Source organism: Protopterus annectens, chromosome 16.part0 (genome assembly GCF_019279795.1).
Source record: "Protopterus annectens isolate FY-2018-M chromosome 16.part0, PAN1.0, whole genome shotgun sequence".
In the NCBI taxonomy this organism is placed as follows: Eukaryota; Metazoa; Chordata; order Ceratodontiformes; family Protopteridae; genus Protopterus; species Protopterus annectens.
In genome coordinates this window covers 759,930,158-759,955,077 of record NC_056750.1, presented here as the reverse complement: position 1 = coordinate 759,955,077, position 24,920 = coordinate 759,930,158, and the positions used below count along the sequence as shown (strand labels likewise).

At 40.4% G+C, this 24,920-nt stretch overlaps 1 protein-coding gene across 8 annotated transcripts in view; it reads right to left on the bottom strand.

The window, feature by feature from the left end:
• The window catches only part of TNC (tenascin C), a 223,528-nt gene that overhangs the window by 81,356 nt on the left and 117,252 nt on the right, over positions 1-24,920 (bottom strand). For 5 of the 8 annotated variants that reach the window (XM_044058609.1, XM_044058610.1, XM_044058611.1 and 2 more), the window contains exon 11: positions 16,011-16,559. The exons of the other annotated variants lie outside the window; for them this stretch is intronic. In XM_044058609.1, coding sequence (XP_043914544.1) covers positions 16,011-16,559 — 549 coding nt within the window. The remainder of the gene's footprint in view (positions 1-16,010; positions 16,560-24,920) is intronic. 8 annotated transcript variants of the gene reach the window in all.

Sequence of the window (24,920 nt, the reverse complement as noted above, 5' to 3'; positions counted from 1 at the left end):
GATTCTAATGTTGCAGGATGTGCTTTTCCTCTGCCAGAAATCTCACTTAAATTTATTTAACACTGACAATGTTTAGACAAATGGTAAGAGAGATGACATAGTGGTAAAACAGCCCTGTCCACAGAAGTATTATAAGCAGTAAGTGCATAATTTAAATTTTGTTGATGTCATGAATGCTGAGACCAAGTACAGAGAAAAATGAAGCGAGTGTGATGTTAAAGTAATTTATGTAATCATCTCTCACGCCATCAATATTAGTCATGTGCATCTGAGAGGCAAAACACAGAAATAAAAAAAATATATAAGAGTGACTGAAAAAAAAGCCACAGTGGCTGTAGCACTTTATTTACAGGATGCCAGCATTCGGTGTTCCACATTTCTTCATATGATAAAGGTATTCTACCTGTACCTACTAGCCAGATATTTATCCTGTTTTTGTTTATAGTGTCCTATCTGATTCTATTGTTTTTTAAGGTATAAGTATTAGTTTATTCTCCATTATATTGGTGTTATGATGTTTATTCTTTCTTGCTTGTCTTGTTTCCTTTACGTTCCTTAAACCTGACATTCAGTTCTACAAGGTATGAAATCAGAAAGCTCAAATTACTGTGGAGTCAGACTAGCAAAACATTCTAAAGAGTATGTTTTTCTCACCCACAGCCTGTTTACTCTATTATTACAAAAACATCCCTTATGAAATGTTTATATCATTGGTTAGTAACAATTTGCAATATGTTAGGGAAATAGCTGATGTTCCCTATATGTGATTTCTCACAATGCTGTGGAGCTAACCAAAATCTTTCAAGACGGGCAACATTTCCCTGTATTTTGTTAAGGTCAGTGTTAAACTTCAAATGTTTGCCAGATTGCCATTTATGAAAATATATACATTTTAGATTCTGTAACACAAAGTTTAAACAGAGCTATTGTTTGATTAGATTCCTTAATTATTTTCATATTGCAGTAGTCCTTAACTCTGGTTTCTCACAAGACTTAAGAAGAACATAGAAGATCACGCATGATATAATATATTATAATTCCACATTCTTAGGCCAGAGTTGTACCACGAGTGTACTAACTTTACAATGTATGCAGTGATTAAGGGTATAACCAGAAATCTGCATTTTTACATGCACTCTATTGTTCATGCTTCATTTCACCTCACATTTATAAAACATAAGATCTGAAGTAGGCAGACTTCATTTGTCTGCAACCTGTGGGTATCGGATCCGACCTCGGATCTGAGCCGGCATTTCAAAAGCTTAGGCTCCTAGCTCCTCCCTCTTACCCATAACCCCTTGCCAAGCCCTGACTGACCTCAGATTTCGTTTGCCGCTTTCAAGTTGCGACGGATTCTTGAGCTCCTGGCGTTTTTTGGTGCAGATAAGTTATTTCTGACAGAAAAAGTTTAAATAATCTCAACTTTTTTCATTTAATTAGTTAGTGTTGAGTGTGTTAGGCTTTCCTCTCTCTTTATTTTTAACTTTTCACGGGTTTTTGCGTAGTTTGTGTGTGTGTGTTGTTTAGGCCTATTAGGGCTTATCATGTCGGAAGCCCATAAGGCTGTTTTCTCTAAATGTGCCGAGTGTGGCCATAAGCTGTCCCCAGCGGATGGCCACACTCGTCAAGAATGCTTGGGGTTGAACACCTGTCATCTGGTTGTACCATTTGTGCAGGGTTCAACCCCCGAGCTTTGAGGGAGCGGAGGTCGAAGTTGGTGCTGGCGGGACTTCTCCCCCCAGATACCGCTTCGGCTTCTGCCCCTTCTACTCAGCAAGCTGTTGCTGTGGGCTCTCCTCCTCCGGCTGGGACTCAACCTCCCTCTAAGATGCCGGAGGAGAGAGAGTCTTCTAGGGAGAGGGAGAAGGAGAGGCACAGGGAGAGGCACCACAAAAGGAGAGCCGAAACCTCCAGTTCGGCTCCTCCATCTAAGCGGGCCTCCCTGTGCCTTCTAGCTTTCCTCCTCCTCGGCTCCACTCCCTCGGTTCTCTCCTGGGCCCGAGGAGGAGGAGGCTAGCCCTTCAGCAAGGTCCCCGAGGCGGCTCTCTAGGTCCGCTTCGGTGGCCTCCACCAGATCCACTTTTTCTATGAGTGAAGCAGATATGGACCGGATGATGAGGAAATTCATCCAGGCCCAAATGCAAATGGGAGTGCTCCTAGCCCCCCCCCATCCGGGAGGGGCTTCGACCCCTTTTTTCGCCCCTTTGGCTCCTTCTCCGACCCATACCACGGGTTCGGAGCTGTCGGCGCCGGGCAGAGTTGGATCCGGGGGTGGGTCGGATCCGATAGGTCGGCGCACCTCGGATCCGTCCCATCCCTTGAGTGCTTCGGGTACTTCGGACCCGACCTCTCCGGAGCTGAGGACCGAGCCTCGGATCCGAGGGAGCTGGTGTGTCTTCGGCTCCGTCCAGGTCGGAGCACACTGGTCTCTCGGATCTGACGGTTTCGGCTCCGACTCCGATCCGTGCGTCGGATCCGAGTGGGGGTCGGCTCTCGGGGCTTAGAGAAGCTGGCTCCCCCTCGGCCTTCGACGTAGTGGAAAGGGCACTGTTGAGGACGTCCGGACCCCCAGTCCCTGCCACGGCTCCATCCCGCACTCCCTTGCAGTTGGGCCAGGCTCCCACCAGCCGGTCCCAGGGACAGCCCGCCTCGATGTCCCAAGTAGTTCCCTTGGAACATCCAACTGCGGAAGAGTACTCCTCGGACAGCCCCCCGATGAAGTACCTCGGAAGCGTAAGTGCAAAAGGAGGCACATGGACTCCCCCGAGTCCGTTACCGAAGACACAGACTTGGATGAAGGGGAAGGCTCCCCAAGGTCACCCCCTGAAGACGTCTCATTTGGAGACATTATGGAAATGTTAAGGATCAGGGGGGGGTGGTCTGCCCCCAAGGCTTCCTCAGACGAGTCTGTGTTCTTGGAGGCATTCGAGGCGGGCCCATCTACCTCTTGGGTGTCCCCTCCTGCCGACCCTCTGGTGGACCTTATTTCCATCAGAGCGTGGAAGGATCCGGACACTGTTGAGCCTGTACCCAAGCGTCCGGACCGTATCCTCTCCCCTCCGGCAGACCGCACTCACTGGAGCAAGGGCCCCCCAGTAGATGCCATGATGATGGCTGCAGCCACGAAGAGGGAATTGGCCCAGGAGAGTCCCTCTATGCATCCTCCAGGCAAGGAGTCCCGCTCGATGGATCGCATTGGGAAGCGAGTTTTCAGTTCAGCTACCTTCTCTTTGAGAGCGCTGAACTACATGGCACATGTCATCAGGATGCAGCGGGATCTAATTAAAGAGTACGCTGCATCTCCCCCAGAGTCCATGTCGGGTGAGGATAAGCAGGTATACTCCACCCGAATGGCCACTACTTTCTCATGCTACCGAGGGAGCCGCTAGAGCCAGCGGAGCAGGCCTAGTCATGAGGCGGCAGGCCTGGCTCCGCCACTGTGACTTCGCAGAGCCCTTCAAGGCGACTTTCGCGAATGCCCCATTTGATGGTTCTGCCTTGTTTGGCAAGACTGTTCGCGAAACACAGGTCCAGAGCGAAAAGGACGGGAAGACGCTGTCTGCCGTCGGAGTCCGCTTCTCAGCTCCCCAGAGGTCCTTCTCGAAGAACCAAAAGGGACAGAAGAAGATGTGGTTCCGGAAATTGCAGCAGTCCCAACCTGCTCCGGATAACCAGTCCTCCCGTGGCAGAGGAGGACAGGGAGGTCGCCGTCCTAGAGGCAGGGGGGCTCCTAGAAACTTTGGGTCCAGAGAACCTTTCTCTGAGAGACCCACGCAGCAGCCCTGAAGGGTTGCCCGGCTGTCCGTCTCTGGAGGCAGTCGGGGGGCGTTTCTCGAAGCACCTAACTTCTTGGGAGTCCATCACATCAGACCGTTGGGTGCTTCGCGTGATATCCAGAGGTTATACAATCCCCTTGTACAAAGTTCCCAGATCTCGCAGCCTCCCAGATGTTCCACCCGACCAAAGGGAGGCAGCAGCTATCGAAATCGAACAGCTGCTAGAAAAAAGAGCTATCCAGCGTGTCCCCCCAGATCAAACCGGGTCAGGGTTTTACTCCAGGTTCTTTTTGGTGCCAAAGAAAACGGGGGACTTAAGACCAATCTTAGACCTTTCCCAGCTGAACCTGTCAGTAACCAAGCAAAAGTTCTGGATGGTCACCCTTCAATCTATACTCCACCTCTTGAGGGAGAACGACTGGATGTGCTCCATCGACCTCAAGGACGCGTACTACCACATTCGCATGGACAGATGGTCCAGGAGGTTTCTTCGCTTCCGGCTGGGAGCCAGTCATTATCAGTTCAGGGTCCTCCCCTTTGGTCTCACCTCAGCCCCCAGGGTGTTCACCAAGGTTCTAGCGGTGGTAGCGGCCCACCTGAGGCTCCAGGGATTACAGGTCTTTCCGTACCTGGACGACTGGCTCCTGACGGCATCATCAAGGCATCTTCTGTGCTCAGCCAGGGACTACTTTCTTCAACTAGCCCCAAGGCTGGGCATCACTGTCAACTGGGAGAAATCTTTACTGCACCCCACACAAGCTATAGATTTCATAGGAGGAAGGCTAAACACCAGGTCAATGCGAGCCTTCCTCACTCCAGACAGAATTGCCAACCTGAAGTGTCATGTAGCAGCGGTCCTGCAACCATCTCCAACTGCAGCTTCGGTCCTGAGGGCCCTAGGTTCAATGGCGGCAGCTATCCCGCTTCTCATTCATGCTCGCTTACGAATGCGGGTTCTTCAATGGACCCTTCAGGTTCAGTGGTCCCCTCTTTGTTCCTCTCTCAACACTCCGATAGCGGTCAGCAAAGCGTGCAGGGATTCCCTTCTTTGGTGGCTTCTTTCTCCGGAGCCCCTCACAGGGAGACCTTTTTGTGCTGCATTTCCCCGAGCCACAGTGACCACGGACGCTTCTTGCCTCGGGTGGGGAGGGCATTCTGCGGGAAAGATTGTCCAAGGCACGTGGAACCCCACAGAGATGTCGTTGCATATAAATGTCCTGGAAATGAGGGCGGTGCTCCTAGCGTTGCAAGCACTTCACCACGTTCTTCCTTCAGGGACTATTGCGATTCAGACAGACAAAATGTCGGTAGTCTGGTACATCAACAAACAGAGAGGAACCAGGTCTTACCCCCTTTGTCGAGAGGCCATGAGAGTCTGGGAATGGGCAATTTCCACCAAACGCTTTCTGGTAGCAACGCACATTCCGGGAAAATCCAACATCCTCGTGGACAAACTCAGTCGCACCATTCTTTCTCCTCACGAGTGGTCTCTCAATCCTCAGGTAGCGAAGAAGATTTTTGCTGTTTAGGGACAACCCTGTTGCGATCTTTTTGCCTCTCCCTCAAACGCCAAATGCGACAATTTCTTCGCTCTGCTTCCCCCACCAGGGGAATTCCCGAGAGATGCTCTGGTGCATGCTTGGCCTCCCGGTCTCCTTTATGCCTACTCTCCACTACCTCTGATGCAGAGGCTTCTGCAGAAAGCCAACAGTTTGGGGAGCAGAATGATTCTCATTGCCCTGTTCTGGCCTCATCAACCCTGGTTCCCCTTTGTATGGTCTCACAAAATCAATCCACCCTGGATTCTGGATCCGATTCCGGATCTCATCTCCCACCCTCTGGGAATTGCGGTTCCCAATCTGCGCACCCTGAAATTGACAGCTTGGCTGCTCCAGTTCCATCCTTGATTAGGACTCCCGGTATCTCATCACCGGTCAAGGCCATCTTAGTGGCAGCTCATAAACCTTCCACCAGGCAGGTTTATCGGAGTAAATGGAAGAGATTCTCTATTTGGGCGGTACAGAGAACTTTGGATCCTTTCTCAGCACCTATGTCAGCAGTGCTGGATTTTTTAACAGACCTCTTTCATCAAGGGGCAAGTTCTTCCACGATTAAGGTACAATTGGCAGCTATCTCGCATTACCACATTGGTCATGAGACAGCTCCCCTCATGACGGCGAAATTATGCAAAACCTTTCTCAAAGGGATTTTTTTGTTGAGGCCTCCAGTCAAGGAGGTTGTACCACCTTGGGACTTGTCTTTAGTCCTGCAGGCCCTTACTGCTCCTCCCTTCGAGCCTGCAGCTTCTACAGATCTAAAATACCTTTCCTGGAAGACTGCTTTCTTGGTAGCTATCACTTCAGCCAGAAGAGTGTCTGAGCTTCAGGCTCTATGCGTCAAGCCGCCTTACCTTTCTTTCTTTCCTGATAGGGTGTGCCTCAGGACCAATCCATCTTTTCTTCCGAAGGTCTCTTCTGAATCTAATATTAACCAACCAATCAATCAATTTACCTGTGTTTTTTCCCAAGTACTCAAACAAAGGAGAATACAAATTACATTCCTTGGATGTTCATAGACAATTACGTTTTTATGTTCACAGAACAGCTGGTCACAGGAAATCAGATCAGCTGTTCGTCTCCTTTGCTAAATTTGCTTTGGGTAAAGCAGTGTCTAAAGTCACACTATCTAGGTGGATTGCTAATTGTATTCTGCAGGCTTATGACACTTCAGGTAGACCTGCTCCTCAGAGGGTTACGGCTCATTCTACTAGGGCTGTCTCCACGTCAGCCGCCTTTAGGTCACGTGTTTCATTGGATGATATTTGCGGCAGCTACTTGGGCCTCGCCTCATACTTTTATTTCTCATTACAAGGTGGATGTTGTTTCCAGAGGAAGAGCATCCTTTGGCTCAGCGGTGCTCCGAAACATCCTTCCATGACGGCCGCCCAAGATTCAGGTAGCTGGGGACTCTGTCCCACAGGTTGCAGACAAATGAAGTCTGCCTACTTCAGATTTAGAAGTTATGTACTCACCATAACGTTCCATCTGAGTAGGTGACTTCATTTGGATGCAACCATCCCCCCCTCCATCCCCCCGACCTTTATAGAGCGAGTATTTATGCTGTTTTCTTTGTGTACTGTTGTCAGTATTTTTGAGGCAAACTCAATCTGAGGTCAGTCAGGGCTTGGCAAGGGGTTATGGGTAAGAGGGAGGAGCTAGGAGCTCGGAGCCTAAGCTTTTGAAATGCCGGCTCGGATTCGAGGTCGGATCCGATACCCACAGGTTGCATCCAAATGAAGTCACCTACTCAGATGGAACGTTATGGTGAGTACATAACTTCTAATTTCCAAATATGCTTATATGCTCTGGAAATTATACAGCATATCAACTGCTGTCTTTCCACATCAATTAAATGAGGTTGTCTTTTGAATTGGTAAGCTGTGCATATATCTATCCCACAGGAATTAATTAAAACAATAAAAAAAATCTTTTGTCCTCTTTAAGCCACAATGGATTCACTGTTGAAACCATAAGAAATGCACTTAGGTGAGTACTGTTGTCTGGCTACAGCCATGCTTGAATGCTTGGCAGTACACAGCTTTTAATCACCTCCATGAATAAAAAATTCTTTGCTAAAGTATTCATAGAAAGAAAAAAAAATAATGTAGTGCTCTTACCCAGATTATTTGTATTAGGTTACAACAGCATAAGGCTTTCTCAAATCTGACCTTTAGACTGCTGATATATGGAGCTACCCAACATAACCTTACCTAGATGTAGAAGAAACTGGAGCTGCTCGGATAGAAGCATTCCAGTTTGTCCTTTATTGGAGACCACTGCATCTCCATTAATTTGTAGCCCTTCTTTTAGTGCTCGGGGTTCTTGGAAGCCTTAAATCATTCTCCTCCTCTGTGTAATACCTGCCTTGCCCACCATTTGTGTCTTAATACCATAAATTTGTGGTTGCAAACCTCTGCTTCCCTCTCCATGCTAGTCAGCAACCAATGTCTGCACCCTCCCTTGCACGTACGTGTACTAGTTTCTGAACTCCTATATGTAAGTTGGATGTAATTTATGTTCATCATGTTCTATCTTCTTGTGACTGTACAACATCTTTCATTTTGCATGCTTTGATAACACTTTTTTTTAACAATGAAAATACATTATTCTTTAAAGATTCAGTTTCTCAGTTCTGCCACTGGAAAAAATAAATAAAATTCAGTTCTATTTCCCAGAATACAATATAACGCTTTAAATGCACTGAATATATACATATATGGCAGCATACCTATCCATTGAAATGACAAGAATGCTTCACAAACTGTCAAATACAAAACATTCATCAAGAAAGTATCAAAAACAAAGACTATACCACCCATGTGGGAGGTTTGCTGCCTACCCCTCCCCACTAATTATATATACCAACTCTGAGATTGCACTACAAGGAGAAAAGGTCATATTCCACAATCCCCACTGTACTGTAATTTTGGATTGTCAAAGCTGGTATATTTTGATCATCTGAATCGGCTCTGCCAGATGTCCATGGGTTTCTGTTTTGACAGTAAGTAATGCTGTTTTATATATATATATATATATATATATATATATATATATATATATATACACACACATATACATATATACATATATAGATGTGGACACCCACACACACAAAGGAAGGGAATGACTCATAGATTTTTTCATAGTTTTTCCTAATGGTGACAAATCTGAAAATGAATAAGACATATTTGTCAACCTTTAGAAGACAACCAAGTCCACTGATTGGTGGATCATACTACATTGCCAAGGTCTGAATATGGCCCTCATTATGACACTCAAGACTAATGCAAGGCCATGACTATCCATGGCAACGGGAATTATAGTAACTGCAGATTGCGTCTTTTAAGGACTCAGGAGTACACGTGAATTTACTAATTAATTGTTTTTGTGTGTGGATGCATTCAGTCTCCTGATGTACAGGTATGAGTTTGGACTAATGTTTTAAAAGATTTTGGTCATTCACATTGTTTACTGTTTTTATGTGCCTTATATTTTAAATACAGCAGAAAATGTATTTATAATGACTTTGAAGTCATCATCATTCTTCCAATTCTTCTTGAAAACTTCCACCTGATGGTAGTTACATTTTCTTTTCTCCACTTAGTGGAGCACAGAACATACTGCAGCCCATTGGACTTATTCCTGTGAGTAATGCTGGATTTACATTGGGTATACTGATTGTGTGGTCAGTATGCATACACATCATTAAATATTAATCACATTTAATTATATAATGAATTATATATAACAAGGTTGTAGCTTCTGACTTGGTAAGTGGTTAGCCACAGACTCATAAATAAGATATGGTTTGTTCTTAGTTTATATCCTAATTTACTGCTATACCCACAGTTTCTCCATTAGTCAGTGTGCGGTATGGTAATCTTACTTTGGAAGTGACCAACATTTCCCCCATTCCTCCCAGCTGTACATTTAGTTGAAGCCCATTTCATTGAGACTACCTTAATGAATTTTTACAGACTTCCTCAGACTTTTTCTTCCATAGAGAATGTTATATTTTGTAAGTGGGTTCAGCTGGTCAAGCCCTCTACATATGGGGTAGCAAGCCCCTCTCCCACTCCACTCAGGCATGTTACATATTTTTTTAATTTGTAAAATTCATTGAAATAAACAACAGATCCTTTCAGAAAATGTACCGTGTCTTCCCATGGTTCTCCTTATTGTTCATCCTATGACTTTACTGGTATAAGAGAAGACTTCACATTTCTCCTCATGTTGCCTCTCTCCAGTAATATGAGGACATTTCTGCAAGACATCCCCTTACAAACAGTACAAAACATTCCCCTTGTTGTGTATGCACTCTGAAACTATGAAATGGGTTGGGATTGGATAATTCTTAAGGTGTTTACTTTACAGACACAAGGTACACAGTGTTATTCTCATCTTTGAAATGGAAATCGGCTTTGGAGATCACTTCCTGAAATTTGACTGCATCGTTCAAGTTTTTATTTTTTCAGTGGTGGTTTCTTTTCAGATTTGATACAGTTTTAACTGCTGTTTTGACTTTGTTGGGTGGTCTTTTCTTTTAGGCTTAAAATGGGCCACAAGGGCAGCTATGCTAGTACTTACATATGATCAAGCCTATTAACAAGCCGATATGTAGGTGGTAGATCCTACCCCAAATATGAAGCGAGTGCACCAGGCGGATGATGACAATGGATGCCTACTAATGCAGTTTCTGTGCTAATGTGTCGGGGAGCAGTCATAAAAAAACAAAAATCTATTATTGATTTCTGGCATAATAGTTACAGCCATGCAAGAAATTCAAAGAAATATAACTAGAAGAAATCTTTTGTAAATTAAATTAGTATGTCTGCTACCAACATAATTTACAGTTTAGCCCATGGAAGCAGTCATACCATCTGCCACTTTGTCCATGTTTCTCTGCTTTGCATGTGTTGCAGGAGAGTCTAGGGAGCAATTGGAACAACCCTAAAATTCTACTTCTTTAAAGTGAATCCATGGGAAAAGTTGAAGACAAGAATTTTCCATCAAATTACTGGCCCATTTACAAAAGACATGCAGTATGCACAAAAATTATACCATAAAATTACAAGTTGCTTTTTAAAACAGATGTATGTGGTTTGTAATGGTATGAACTATGGAAAATGCCTGTGGTGGGATCTACATTTCAGGCTGACTATTTTCTGGCTTTGAAAAGTCCCACAGAGATCAAATTGGCAGTAAATAGGGTTACAGTACTTGCATTTTAGTGTTCTTGATACTATGATTTCATTGATTTTTTAAAGTTTGCTACACCATTTAAAAGAAACCTAAAAACCGTCATGTCCATTTTGAGGTAAATAAGAATGTCGCAGCAGCTTGGTGTATGTCTGCTAAATGATTTCAGGGAGCCAGAGGCAATTGTACTGGCATGCATCTTAATAAAAAGTATGGCACTGTTCAAAGCATTTCTAGTGTCATCTGGAAAAAAATACAGAGCCCAATCATTTTTAACAGACTTTGTACTTTAGGAAGTGAACCATACAAAATGAGTGCTGGGTATGTGTCAAAGCTTAATTAAGTATTGCGTGTATTTTTTCTAATAGAATTTTTCATATATAATCATAACAGAAACAAGTTTGTCACTAGACTTCAACTATTAGAAATGCTATTTAACCATTCGTTAATGATATTATTTTATAAAACACGACAAATTCCAGGAAATGGATGTTAGTCTTCAAATATACTTCATAGCTTTTCTCTTCTTTTTAGTCTTCCTTTTTTCCTTTACTTTGTTCTTGCCAGTGTCACTTTGAGGCAAGCTTTTAGTGCTGAAAAAAATTCTTAAAAATAGTGTCTCATCTGTAATTATTCTAAGTGCAAAGACTATCATTTTAACCTAAGAACAACAGTATTGCTTGTGTTTAGTTAACTGTTCCAGATTACCACACTAAAGGTTGGCCTGCTTGATCATATAATTAAGTGGAGTACATAGCTTGCAGCCATCTTTTACCAGATACTGCCATATTATTTGTAGTTTTCCAAGAAGTGCTACCCTTCAGGTGATAGTGCCTTCTCTTTCTTATACTTTACTTCTTACTTCCAAACAAATACTTGCAGTAAGAAAGCAGAATGGTAAAACTGTTATGTCTCAGACTAAGAAGTACTTTGCAGGTTGCAAAAGCAGACACAATTCTTTACTGGAAATGGTACTATTTTCAGTCTGTAAAGAAAGCGGCCACGGTGGTACGGCGGTAGCGTTGTTACCTCACAGCAAGAGGTTCTCCCATTCGATTCTCGGCTAGGCTTGGGAGTGCCTTCTGTGTGAAGTCTGCATGTCCTCCCCGCAGTTGGGTAGTGTTCGAAAGACATGCATGCATAAATGGGCGTGCTTTCATTGAAGGTTGGGTGTCGAGCTGGCACCTCGGCATTTCGTAAAAATCTACTGCCAATCATTAGCGTACCAGAGTTCCGCTGTAGCGACCTCTTACCGGGAAAAGCCGAAAGGCAAACAACAACAAAGAAAGTGGGATTTTACATTTTGTCCTACTGTGTCAAAGCCTGTGTCAGTGTAAAAAAAAAACAAAAAGTAACGCACGTGCTGGACATTAATTAATGTATCTTTGTTGTGTTATTGGTTAAAAAAACACTATTTCTACTAATAATAATAATAACAGGGAGCCCTACTCTTTGTCGCTTCATAGCTGATTGATGCTCATAATTGGTATATGAAAAAAATTGCTGGCATCCTGTCATGGTAGCCAGACCTGGAGAAGAGCAGAAGGTGAGTGTAGCATTTCCCTAATTTTCTCCCTCTGTCTTTGTCTGCTGAGTTTGTCTGTGAGTTTGTATATAACTAAGATCAAGGGGCTCCAGCATGTGCCTTAAAAAGACTGATTAAAGTCCCTGTCACTATACTCCGTATTGTATTAGGGGAGACTTATGCTTGGCCATTGTATTAGGGGAGACTTATGCTTGGCCTACAGAGCAATCCAAAATGCTAACCTAATGAACTTGCTGTATATCTGTAAATCAAACTACCCATTCCAGGGACCTAAATATGGCCTGTGACTTTAATAGAAAATACCGAAGGGACAGATTTATCTCCCAGTGACTGCAGCATCTTTGGAATAGGCTACCAATTCATGTGAAACAGAGAACCTCTATGACACTGTTCAAGGGGAACCTGGACGAGTGGATGGGGCATTGTAAATTCTTACTGGGGATACCACCCACAACCCTCCTGGACATGGGTAGTCATCACTAAATTTAGTCTTTGGTATTGACTAGCATTTCTATGGTATTACATTGGGATGAAACGGCTAGGCTTAAAGTGAGCTCCGAGTTGATAACTTAGTAATCTGCTATGATCCCATGATACTCATGCACACCCCTGCACATGCTCACGCACACATTCACACACACAGCACACCCCTGCACATGCTCACGCACACACACACACACACACACACACACACGGGTGTAGTACTCTATACTGAATGGACAAAATAGCAATGTTTATAATGTTGATATCAGAATGTCGGAAAATGGAACATTGGCAGCTATTGCTCACAACAAAAAGCAAGCTCCGCCAAACCCCCCCAACACCTGATGTTAGTTTTATATATATATATATATATATATATATATATATATATATATATATATATATATATATATATATATATATATATATATATATATATATATATATATATATACAGATTCACTTTATAATTTAAAAATACTGAAATACCGAATTTCAGTATTTTGAAATCATAAAGTCGAACACCCATAATCCCGACAGCACACAATCGCAAACACATACAAACCATACACCACACAGCACATACTTCGTCCAACCTACACTACAACAAACAAAACACACACAAACACAAAAACACAAACAAACAAACCTACACTACATGTAAGCAGGGGGGCAAGCCCCCCTGCACCCCTCATATGGGGGGCTGCACCCACCACACCTACCCTACTTATATATATTAAATTGCAGAGACACAAAAAGGAAACACACACACACACACATATTTCACAGTCCCTCGCACACACAAACATCACACATATACATACATCCACACACACAGACACACTCAAATTCCACACATAACCCTTACAAAACACTCACTTACCTTCAATTGCACCTACATCCATACATGATACACTCCCAACACTGCACATCATGTACCGTAAGCCATAACCGCGAATTTCAGTTATTCGAATTCACGATTATGCACTTTTGCGATTTTCATTTTTCGACTTTGTGATTTCGAAATACTGAAATTCCGTATTTCAGTATTTTGAAATTATAAAGTGAACCCATATATACATATATATCTATCTATATATCTCTCTATATATTTATATATATATATATATATATATATATATATATATATATATATATATATATATATATATAAAACATCCAGAATCGCACAGTCCCCAGGGAAATGGCATAATGCCCTACCCAGGCATACCCTGCACATCTGTGTCTTTCAACTAAATAGATATCAGTATTGTGCCTGTTCGATAAAAACTACCATACCCTTATGCTGACATACACATAATATGTATCTATATCTATAAAACATTTAGTCGTGCACTGTCTTGCCCCAGGAGTGCTGACTTGTCCACTGCAAAATAATTTTTATAGCCCTGGAAATGTCTCTGTTTTTGGCTAGGTTTTCAATGTGTTGCAGTTAAAAGTAACAAGTAAAGATGATATTATTAAAAGTGGATCTGGTATAACAAAACAATTACTATTATTAATAATAATAATAATAATAATAATAATAATAATAATAATAATAATGAGGGGCAATAAAAATGATGGCATGGAAGTGAAACTCTAGAACCATTTAACTGTTCTTAATTCAATTCCAGGAATATTCAGCTCCAATTATTTTTTCATTTTCCTGGCTCATGTTACATGTCTGATATGAAGCAATATCAAAATGTAACTTAAAAGATAATTTTTTTTTGTGTGTTTGCATATACAAATTTAGTCAGTTACCTATAGTTTTCTGAATCACACTTTTATATCTGATTTAAATGTCATTATTCTGTTACTCAAACTGAGCCAATGAGGTGTAAAGTCAGTCATAACAGGCTTCAACAACAAAATAACTGTTGTGTATATCATATACAACAAGAGTGACTAATGTACGGGACAGGTTGTGCATCCAATCAATTAATATATGTTTTGGAAGGAGGAACAAAATTAGTTAAGTTACATGCAAAGAAAAAAGTACCAGTTGATCTTATTTTGAGAAACTGCAGCAGTGAAAAAACGAGCTTCTACTTATCTAAGTCTGTCACTGTTTGACTGGTCTGGTGATATTAGCAGACGGTAGTCCCCCTGTATTAGAATAACATCTGCCTCACAGTGCTATGTCAGTGGCATCCAATGGCAAATGCCTGTATAATGTATTGCTACTACACCATTCTTAAATCTGTGGCTAGTTTATTTGTAAAAGATTCACTGGCTATTTTAAGCTTTTTTATCAGAAAAGAGCATCCTGAGTGATGTACTGCATATACATTAGGTATGTACAAGCAGTTGCTTTCATCATCCATCCTATCAAATTTAATATTTTTGGCAAAGTGGGCAAAACATGGAGCAAGATATTTATAGCTATTTTTCCTACTCATTGAGGTCATAAATGTACTGATACTTTAGGAAAACATAGCTCTTTTACTGCAAAGTGTAATTTATAGCTGCATTCTTTCATTCCCTTGGGCAACAGATCTGGTGATACTTTGGAAATTAGCTGCTCTGACACATCAGGGAGAAGAAACCTAATGCCATAACATAAATATATCGACTTGAGGATCCAAGTTATTTGATTTTTTAAAAATATTTTAAACACTATTTTGTAGTGAACATTTACTATTTAGACATTGGTTGTGGTGGTACTTCTCAGCACTACTGTTATACACACAATGGCCACAATTGTCATTATTGAAAGTGCACATTGCTGAAGCTTGCACCAAATCACAAACCGTATCTTCTATGATTATGACCAACTCTGCTAGGTCTTAATGTAGGTACCGATGATGAGTTAACAGTTCACACTCTGATTCAGGCTAATACATAATTAACATTCTGTTCCAAAGGCTGTCATTTCATATCTTCAACACACAAAATACATTTAAGGTTGGAAATCAAACAAATCAAGAGAAGCAGTAACCATATTTCATAGCTACCCTATGCAACAGGTACTAAACTGCATATGAAAAAAATTCTCATTCTGAATAATTACTGAAGTACCTTAACATTAGTGTGTTACGGTTAAGCTGCACTCTATGACTACTACATCTGCTTCCAAAATATTTCCAAAACAGTCATACTACAGTGGCTTTCTAAAATACATGGTTATATTATAGTGATAAAACATTTTAACTTAATTATTGTGCACATATTTATCTACCTACCTACCTACCGAGTGACGTAAGTCAATAATATATAACGTAATCAAAGAAAATCATGATGAGTTGTAAAATTAAGCTGTTACATACACAGAAATTGAGCAGTATACTGCCCGCTAACTTATATATAACATTCTATTTGTCTGCTTTAAAAAATTGTACAAAGTTTTGCATCATCGATTTCTAGCTAAACTCAGCGATTTAGATGTATGTATCTATGTTTTAAATTTAAAATGTGGTCTTAGAGAATCTCTTGAAACAGTACCTGTCCTGAGTTCCAAATGCTGAGACGTCACATTTCTTCCATCAATAATGCCATAAAGGTCTATCTCAAATAGCGTGTTAGCAGTAAGTGCAGACACTTCAACACTTCGAACATCTCCGGTTATAGAAATTTCCTTTGGCATTTGCAATAGAGCCATGTCTCTGATTACAACATTAAAACTATCAAAAGTCCCATTTTGTGCTGCCCACAGAATCTTACAGCTGTGGAATGTCAGCTCTGTGACAGACAGATTGTTTAGTTCACTTTGCCACACAGCAGAAGACACAAATGGTGAAATAGTTGCAGCTGTTGTTACATTAGTAGCCACTGGAGATGCATCTGTTTTTACTTCTCCATTTTGTGTCGTCAGAAGTGATGAAACTGTGAGTGACATCATATCATACTCTAAAGTGGTATTAACTGTTCCGACATTATTTTGTGATGTGACTACGAATGTCGCCACTGAAGTTGTTTCTGCCATTCCTGTAGTTTTTTCCAGAGAAGTTGCATCACTTTTTATTGCTTCAGTCTTTGGGGTAGCTAAAAGGGCTTCAAAAAGAGTCATTGACAAGAAAAAATGCAAACACATTTGCAGTTACAGGAACTACATTATTGATAAGAAAGAGAAACAGTGCACATACTTGGGTTACTCTATGCCATTCAGTTTGTGAAGTATGTAATAATGGTAAAATCTACGATATCAATCCCCCAACACTTTTGTTTTTTTCTCTCACTATCTCTTTCCCTAACATTGGCCAGTGCCCTCCTGATTTAACAGGGCACAATCCATGAACGATGACACATACCCAGTTATATTATTATAAAAGATGTTTGCTTTAAGATATAGCACAGTTACTGCAAACATTAGTGACAATCATTTATCAGAAACGTTTATATATATATATATATATATATATATATATATCGGTCTACTTCTCTTCATCGAAAATACATTACTTCGAAAAAGAGAAGTAGACGCACACTTACGCGAAAGTGCACTTAACCGAAAGTGCACTTCTGTGAAGAACGGTTCTTTTTTGAAGAGGTGTTCTTTCGATGAAGTACAGTAGATCTATATATATATATATATATGTGTGTGTATATATATGGGTCTAGGACACATGCTCGACTAGCATATGTCAGAATCACAAAACATCGAACACACATACACGAAAGCGCTTAACATCGAAAAGCACTTCCGTGTATGTGTAGTTCAAAAAAAAAATCTATGTTTCTGCCAGGAGGGGCTTCGCCCCCATGCACCCCCCATGTGGGATCTCATTTATATATAAATATATATATATATATATATATATAAAATATATATATATAATATATATATATATATATATATTTATATTTGTGTGTGTGTGTGTATGTGTGTATATATATATATATATATATATATATATATATATATATATATATATATATATATATATATATTTGTATGTGTGCAACAGTAGATTTTCTGAGGAAAAACTAAATAAATAAATCTATTACAATGCATAACTGGATGATACATACATATATACACACACACACACACACACATACTCTGTTATGAGAAAACTTTTTCCAGACGCTTGTGCATTGGTCTAAAACTTCCCACAGAATTAAAAAAGACAAACTCTGCATGGTTTCTTGAAACCTGCAAATCAATGTCTCACATACCTCTCAACTTTTCAGTCTAATAAATCTGGACAAAGACTGAAAAAATGAGGGGACAAAGGCCCAAAAATAGGGACATATTTTTATTATTACTCTTATAAGCTTAGAAAGTTGCTAGAGTAATAGAATTTGTTTTAACATACATTTTTTCTGAGGGATTTGAAGTCTGAAACTCAAATGTATGTCATCATTTAGTTACTTCAATCCTCAGATCATCCCAGTAATTTGTCAGAAAACACAGATTTTATGAGGAACATACTAAAATATGAGTCAAAAATCTGGATATTCTGTGAAAATCTGTACAGTTGAGAGGTATGATTGTCTCATGCTATATTTCCCAGTCTTGATTTCTACTGACATAAATCATGCACTAAATTATTGTTATGTAATATGGTACTTTAGGAATTTAAGTAATAAAACATTGATAAGAAAAAATACAACCTTAAAGTTCTAACATCAGCTTGATCACTGACACACACACACACACACAACTGCCTTTGGCAGAACTGAAATTACGAATGCCACAATGTCAAACCTTACACTAGCGAGCATTCGACATTGTGGTGCAGATCGCACTATAGTGGGGATCGGGAAATGTACCCTTTCCATCACTGCAGTGCGATCTCAGAGTTTGCTTATATATAAGTGGGGGGCATGTTTATTAATGTTGAACAGAAGTGCAGCATTTCAGTAAAGTTGACTTTTTAGAAATTTCGACTTTAGTAAAATGCTGCCTTCGACATTTTTTGTGTGCGGTGTTGAGATTTCCGAACATGTGATTCGGACATCTTAACACTCGAACGGAGTAGATTCGAGTATTCGATAGTAAACCTATATATATATATATATATATATATATATTTCCCGATCCCCACTATAATGCGATCTGCACCACAATGTCGAACCTTACAACAGCGAATGCTCGCTAGTGTAAGGTTTGACATTGTGGCATTTGTAATTTCAGTTCTGCCAAAGGCAGTTTTGCACAAATGTCAATCGACAAAGTGATTGTAAGCCATATATATAGGAACACTTTATAATCCCGAAATTCTGAAATATCAAATTTCAGAATCCTGAGATTATAAAGCCGAAAGCTCAAAACTCCAAAACCCCAGAAGTGAGAATTTCAAAATCCCGAAGTTTGGAGAATTTGAATTTGTGCTTCTGCTGTTGCACTGTGTGAATGAATAGCTGGAAGTTCAGGTAAGCATTTATGTTTAAGGGTTTTGGTTAGGGGCTTTAGTGTGTGTCAGTGTGTTTTCTTACTGTGATGTGTGTGTGTGAGGGGAATGTAGCTTGTATGATGGTGTTTTCATGTGGGGGTGCAGGGGGGCTTGCTGCCCTCCTTGTATGTAGTGTCGGTTTGTGTGTGGGGGGAAGGTGTGTGTATGTGTGTGGTGTATGGTTAGTGTAGGAGTTGCGATTTTGAAATTCACGCTTCTGGGGCTTCGGGATTTTAAGGTTTCGGCTTTAAGATCTTGAGATGAAATTCGATATTTCGGGATTATAAAGTGAACCCATATATATATATATATATATATATATATATATATATATATATATATATACACACACACACACACACATATATTTATGAATTATATATATATATATATATATATATATATATATATATATATATATATATAGTTAGCTTTTATTTAGCATTCCTATACAGTATACATTTTGAGTTGAAAGATATCAGTGAATATTACAGCTTTCAGTCCAAAAGAACAAAATGTTTTACTAAACAGTAAACGTTATTAATGTTAGTAAAACATTTAACAGATATTTAGAAACTTACATTGTCCATTAGAACTGGAATGGTACATTTCTGTTTCATTTTATGAAATGTGATGAGAATACAATTATAAAACCAACCACCTCACAGTTATGGATGATTGAATCTGTGACATTTTCAACAGTTGTGGATCATGTAACTCTCTGGCTGAGAAGGATATACCCTGTTGGTGACCTATGTCCAGTTATTGGCACATGTGCTTGCTGGAGTAAAGAGGCTTCATCTGCTTAGCTTTCCTGGGGAATGAATGATCTGCAGTTGGAGGTAGTGTCCCTTTGTCAAGTCCAGCATTTGGAGTGGCTGCCTGATTGGCAGGAACAGCTGGTCTCTGGAGCCATGCTTGCCCCTGTGGCCATAGCTCATTGCCTACCCAGTCAACAACATAAAAACTGCACATAAGGGTAGTGTAGACCTTTTCCTATCATATACCATGCTTCTATTAGTAACAGTTTAACTTCCCAGGCTAACCTTACGTGCCCTGTGGGAGTACCACCACCATTGCCAGAATGGCAGTCTTGGCCTGGAGGGATAAATTAACTTAGTAAACCAAGGGCCCACTAACATAAGCATCAGGTTAAGTTGGGAATGTATCTCTGGGGAGTCCTGTTGCAATGGAGTGCCAGCACATCACTCATTAAGTAGATTATAAAATGAGTATGCTGCAGCAGAGTAAAGAAAGATTAAATATGATACAAGGTTTGAATGACTAAAGATGCAATCAGATGTTATTGGACTAATGTCTATTTACATATCAGCATTCCTAACATCAATCCACCCATGGCTGCAGTAAAAAGTGACATAATTACTGAATTTTAACTAAAATGTCAAGATATGCTAGGGGTTTCTCAGCAGATATAGCTGACAAAGTGTATACAATAAAAGATGGCAAGTGAAAAACAAGAGTTTAGTGCTTGAATAATTTCTGTTTAGTCAGTGAGATTCACGAAGAACCTGAAAAGAATTCTGAACTACTTAGTGCTGCTGTGCCTAGTTTGTAGATAGTAGCTCTTGCTAAACATTTTACAATATCACTCTTTAGCATTTTAAAAAGCTGCACTGCCAATGCCAGTCTGAATAGCTCTACCCAAGTTGTTGTAAATTCTGCCTTCCACATGTGCTGTCTGTGGTGTCTGACCCACGTAGCAGTGTAGAACAGTAACCAACTACATAACAATATATGTCATGCTACTTTTAAAGGTATAGTGCACAAAATGTGCCTTTATACATTTATGGCCAAAAGGAAGTTGGAGTCTAGCTCAGATCTCAGTGGGCATAAGGCAGAGAATTTGTCCTGAACAAGATACAGACACATGCACAAACACATGGATGAGTAGACACACACTCAAGGACAAACTCACACAAAGAAATGAACACACCCTCACACATACACAAAGAAAAATATTGTATTTACTCACTGAATGCTCATCTATATTCAGTATAGCATTCCATTGGGATGTAGTGCCAGACGGGAATTGAAAAACCCAGGGTTGTGAGGTAGCAGTACCACTTGCTGTCTCCAGTGCAACAGCACAATGCAAACACACATTGTGTGACTGTGCTAGTATGGTCTCCTAACATATGGTGCAGAACACATCATGGAACTGCCTAGACAGCTTCTTTACAAACAGCACATTGAATGTGTAGCAACCCCTCTTCTGCGTCAAAACACTGCAAACATGAACTATAAGAATGTGTACGCCCCCCCCCAAATGCACAGTACAAAAAGCAGTGTTGGAATGTACAGGTAACCCAACATGTCCCCCTCCCCACTAATACTGCTCAGTCATGGACTATGAGAATTTATAGATACTCCCTTCAATAATGATTCAGTATCTAAACAGTGAGTTCCCTTTATGTGCATCGCACTATATAAATACTCTGTTCATTCATCATAAAGTGAGAAACATGCAGAAAACTCCACTCACTAATAATGCTGAAACACTATGCTGTCAGGGGGGTAGCTAACCCCCCTGCAAGCGGTGAACTAACATGTTGTAAGAATGCATATGCACCTCTCATACAATGCAGAACAAAAGATATGTAGCCATGTTTAGATAATTTATGCACTGAAAGAATGCACAGATAACATTCCTCTGTAACAGCAAAAGGTGAAGTGCACTATGAGAATATGTAAATAACACTTTTCCTAGTACCATACAGCTAAAAGTATTGTAGGAATATGTAGAGTTGCATCTGCAGTAATAACTAGCAAAATACAGTCTGGGAATGTATAGGTAACATCTGCCCCCCCACACACACACACACACACGCACAGACAGCACAACACACACAATTCTCAGGAACTGAATAGGTAACCCAGACATGACTCAGCGATATAATGCAAGATACATTACGAAATGCAGGTTGCCTACCATCTCCTCCACAGTAAACAGTTTTTTGTCTTATTTTGTGGAAACCAATGTCAACTAATTTGAATTGCATAGAACCAGTATTGGGAACCTGACATTAGTGCACACAACTGAAACAAATATATTACCTACAAATGGGAAGAAAATATAACAGGCAGAAGGAAGACTCCATTCTGAAAGACAGGCAGAGTAAGTTAGCAATTTTTCCCAGTGCAGACTGCAGCATATTCATTGAGTACCTCTGTTACAAACATTCTCATTTTAGTACCAGTTAAATGGAAAGAGTTATTTAAGTCCATTGTCAAGATGAGTCTGAGTGCTTTAGCATTGTCTTGGTGTGATCTACATAAAACACTTTATAAATGTTTTTTCCAGTGAATATGCACATAGCATACAGTAAAACCATATAGGGTCTAGGCATGTGCATTACTTCACACATACTTGGCAAGCTTGATGCTTTGCTCTTTTTCAGTAGCATTTGCCTCAAGAACAGACATCCAACCACTACCAAGACTCACCCCAGACACAGAACCTTACTGTGCAGTAGGCAATGGCAACTCATTTCTCTCTTCTTTTGGATGGCCATCTGTCTCTTGTGCTGTTTATCATTTTTAAGTCATAAGTGGCACAGAAAGATACTCTTTCTCTGTGTCATCAGACCAGCAGTGTAACAGAATGACATCCTACGTCTGTGCCATGTGAACAGCAGTGCTACAAAAAACACCCTGCCTCTGTACCATGAGAACAACAGCAACTCAGAAAAGTACCCTGCTTCTGTGCCATGAGAACAGCAGTGGTACAGAAAGACACCATGCTGCTGTGCCATAAGAACAGCAGTGGCACAGAAAGACACCCTGCCCCTGCTATGAGACCAGCTTAGTTCTTATAAAATGCCTTGTCATATTTTGATGTGCTTGTGACAGCATATTTAACAGTTAAGTAGCATCACTCAGTACTAAGGTTTGCACCTGTAGCCTATGTAATCATCTGCTGGCCATATATAATTTTTATGATTAGATATCAACATCATTATTTGTAATTACGGTTTTGCCTAGTGTATTAATAAATATGTCTGAAGAATAAATGAACTTCAAAATAGAGCAAGACTGATGCAAAGAGTTCTGGTTTGTGCTTGTCCATGTTATCCTTAATTATGATTGTACCTTGTTTTATGAATTCACTATCTTGCATAATTCCATGACTTCCTAGCCTATCAGGGAAGAGCAAACTTAAAGCAGTTTCCTTTACTTTAAAATTTAGGATGATCTCATATGGCGTGTAACCCAAAACACTGTCTTTTGATTTACTATATATTTCAGGGTATTTAGACTGAAGATATGGATAGTGACATATGAAAAGTAATTGTCTAATACCTTCATGATGATATAATGTCACATGAGTACAGGTACAGAAGGTGAGCTGCACAGTGCAGTAACCATGGCAACAGTGGTGAGCATTACTGGTAAATGGGATAAAAGGACTATGCAATAATATGGGAAAGACAGTGCTAGACAGCTCTAGAATAAAACAGTAACTATGACACAAGATGTAACTAGGTCCCAGAACGGAGTAGCGATAAGCAAATGTTGAAAACTTACAACATGACGATCGACAGCTGCAAGCTGTAAACAGTAGCAAAATGACAAGTAGAAAAGGAAGATTAACCAAGAGACAAACGGGACTGTAATTTAATTCAGCCTGGATGGAAAAAACTGAAGAGTAAATGGTCAAAGCAATGCATAAAGAATAGAGTTTCAGAAAATTTGTTAAGCCTGATGAACTGTGTGTATTTTGCACTATGACTACAGTAGGTTCATATATATACCTGATGCGTTCCATTGTAAATGGGTATCAGTCAGCAATATCTGCAAACTATTTTCTATAATAATGTTTGAATGAGAAATTGTTACCAGCCATAATCCTTGTTTAGTTCTTGTGGAGTTAAGGGGTGCATCTACCCAGTATTACAAACACTATTATGGGTGTAAACCGAATGCATCATAATTAAATGTACTAGGCTTAACTGAACTGGTGCTGTTAAATAACAAAAAAAAAAAGCCACACAATCTGATAAGAATTCAGAACAACACATTACACTATACAGAATAAAATAATATCTGCAAAGTAAAGAGAGGCAGTGTGGCTACTGACATCTATTGGACTGTAGTGGTATGGCAAGTTGCAGCCACTGGACAGGGGGCCTGAGTTGCAGAGAGTGCAGTAGACTTGTTTTCCAGTTTATGAACACACAGCAATGCCTCCCAGGCAGACACATTCAAAAGTATGTCAGCCACTGTGGTACAGGACTTCAAAGTGAATTGACAGTAACCTTAGGGCTGATAGGGCTGACTTCCTAGCCAGAAACTGAATAGGACACTTGTTCTGTATGGAAAAAAATGGATCTGGCTGCCTGTCATCCCTCACTGGGAGGAATGACTGTACCAATTCAGGACTAGAAAGGCGAGTCATTGAGCAAGTCATGCAGGCAAAAAAAAAAAAAGTGGTCATCCGTAAAGTAGAGGAAGAGAGCCCCTACTAAAACCCACATGGTCTAAAATTGCTTAGGTTTTCTGGTCATGGAAAACCTAACAATAGGTAAAATAATTGAGGATCTAAGCCTGCTGTTGTCTCCCACCTGGGGCAAGGAATGCATGACCACTAATGCATAAACCTTTATTCTCTACTAAGGTGAGATGGGTGATTAAAAAGGACTGCATAAGGCCACCTATCTCTCCAGGTTGGGAGGGTTTGTTATCATATCTGCTTCAGCCCTCTTCTCTTCCTGGTCAGGAGAAGACAAACAATGCAATAGATGGAGAAGGTAGATGTTTAATGATATAACTGTGGAGCATAAAGGTGAACCAAGTGTCAGAAAATGTTGCAAAAGGCAAACGTGAACAGGTTGATACCTTTTAGCAGATATGGATTTCTATTGTGCATTTTTAAAAATGACTTATGAGAAATGGCTGTTGCTATAGTTACACAACCATCAGAATCATTTATTAATATTGCTTCTGCTTTGAGGTTCATGTTGAATAAACTAACCTGACTATAAAATCTGACATTCTT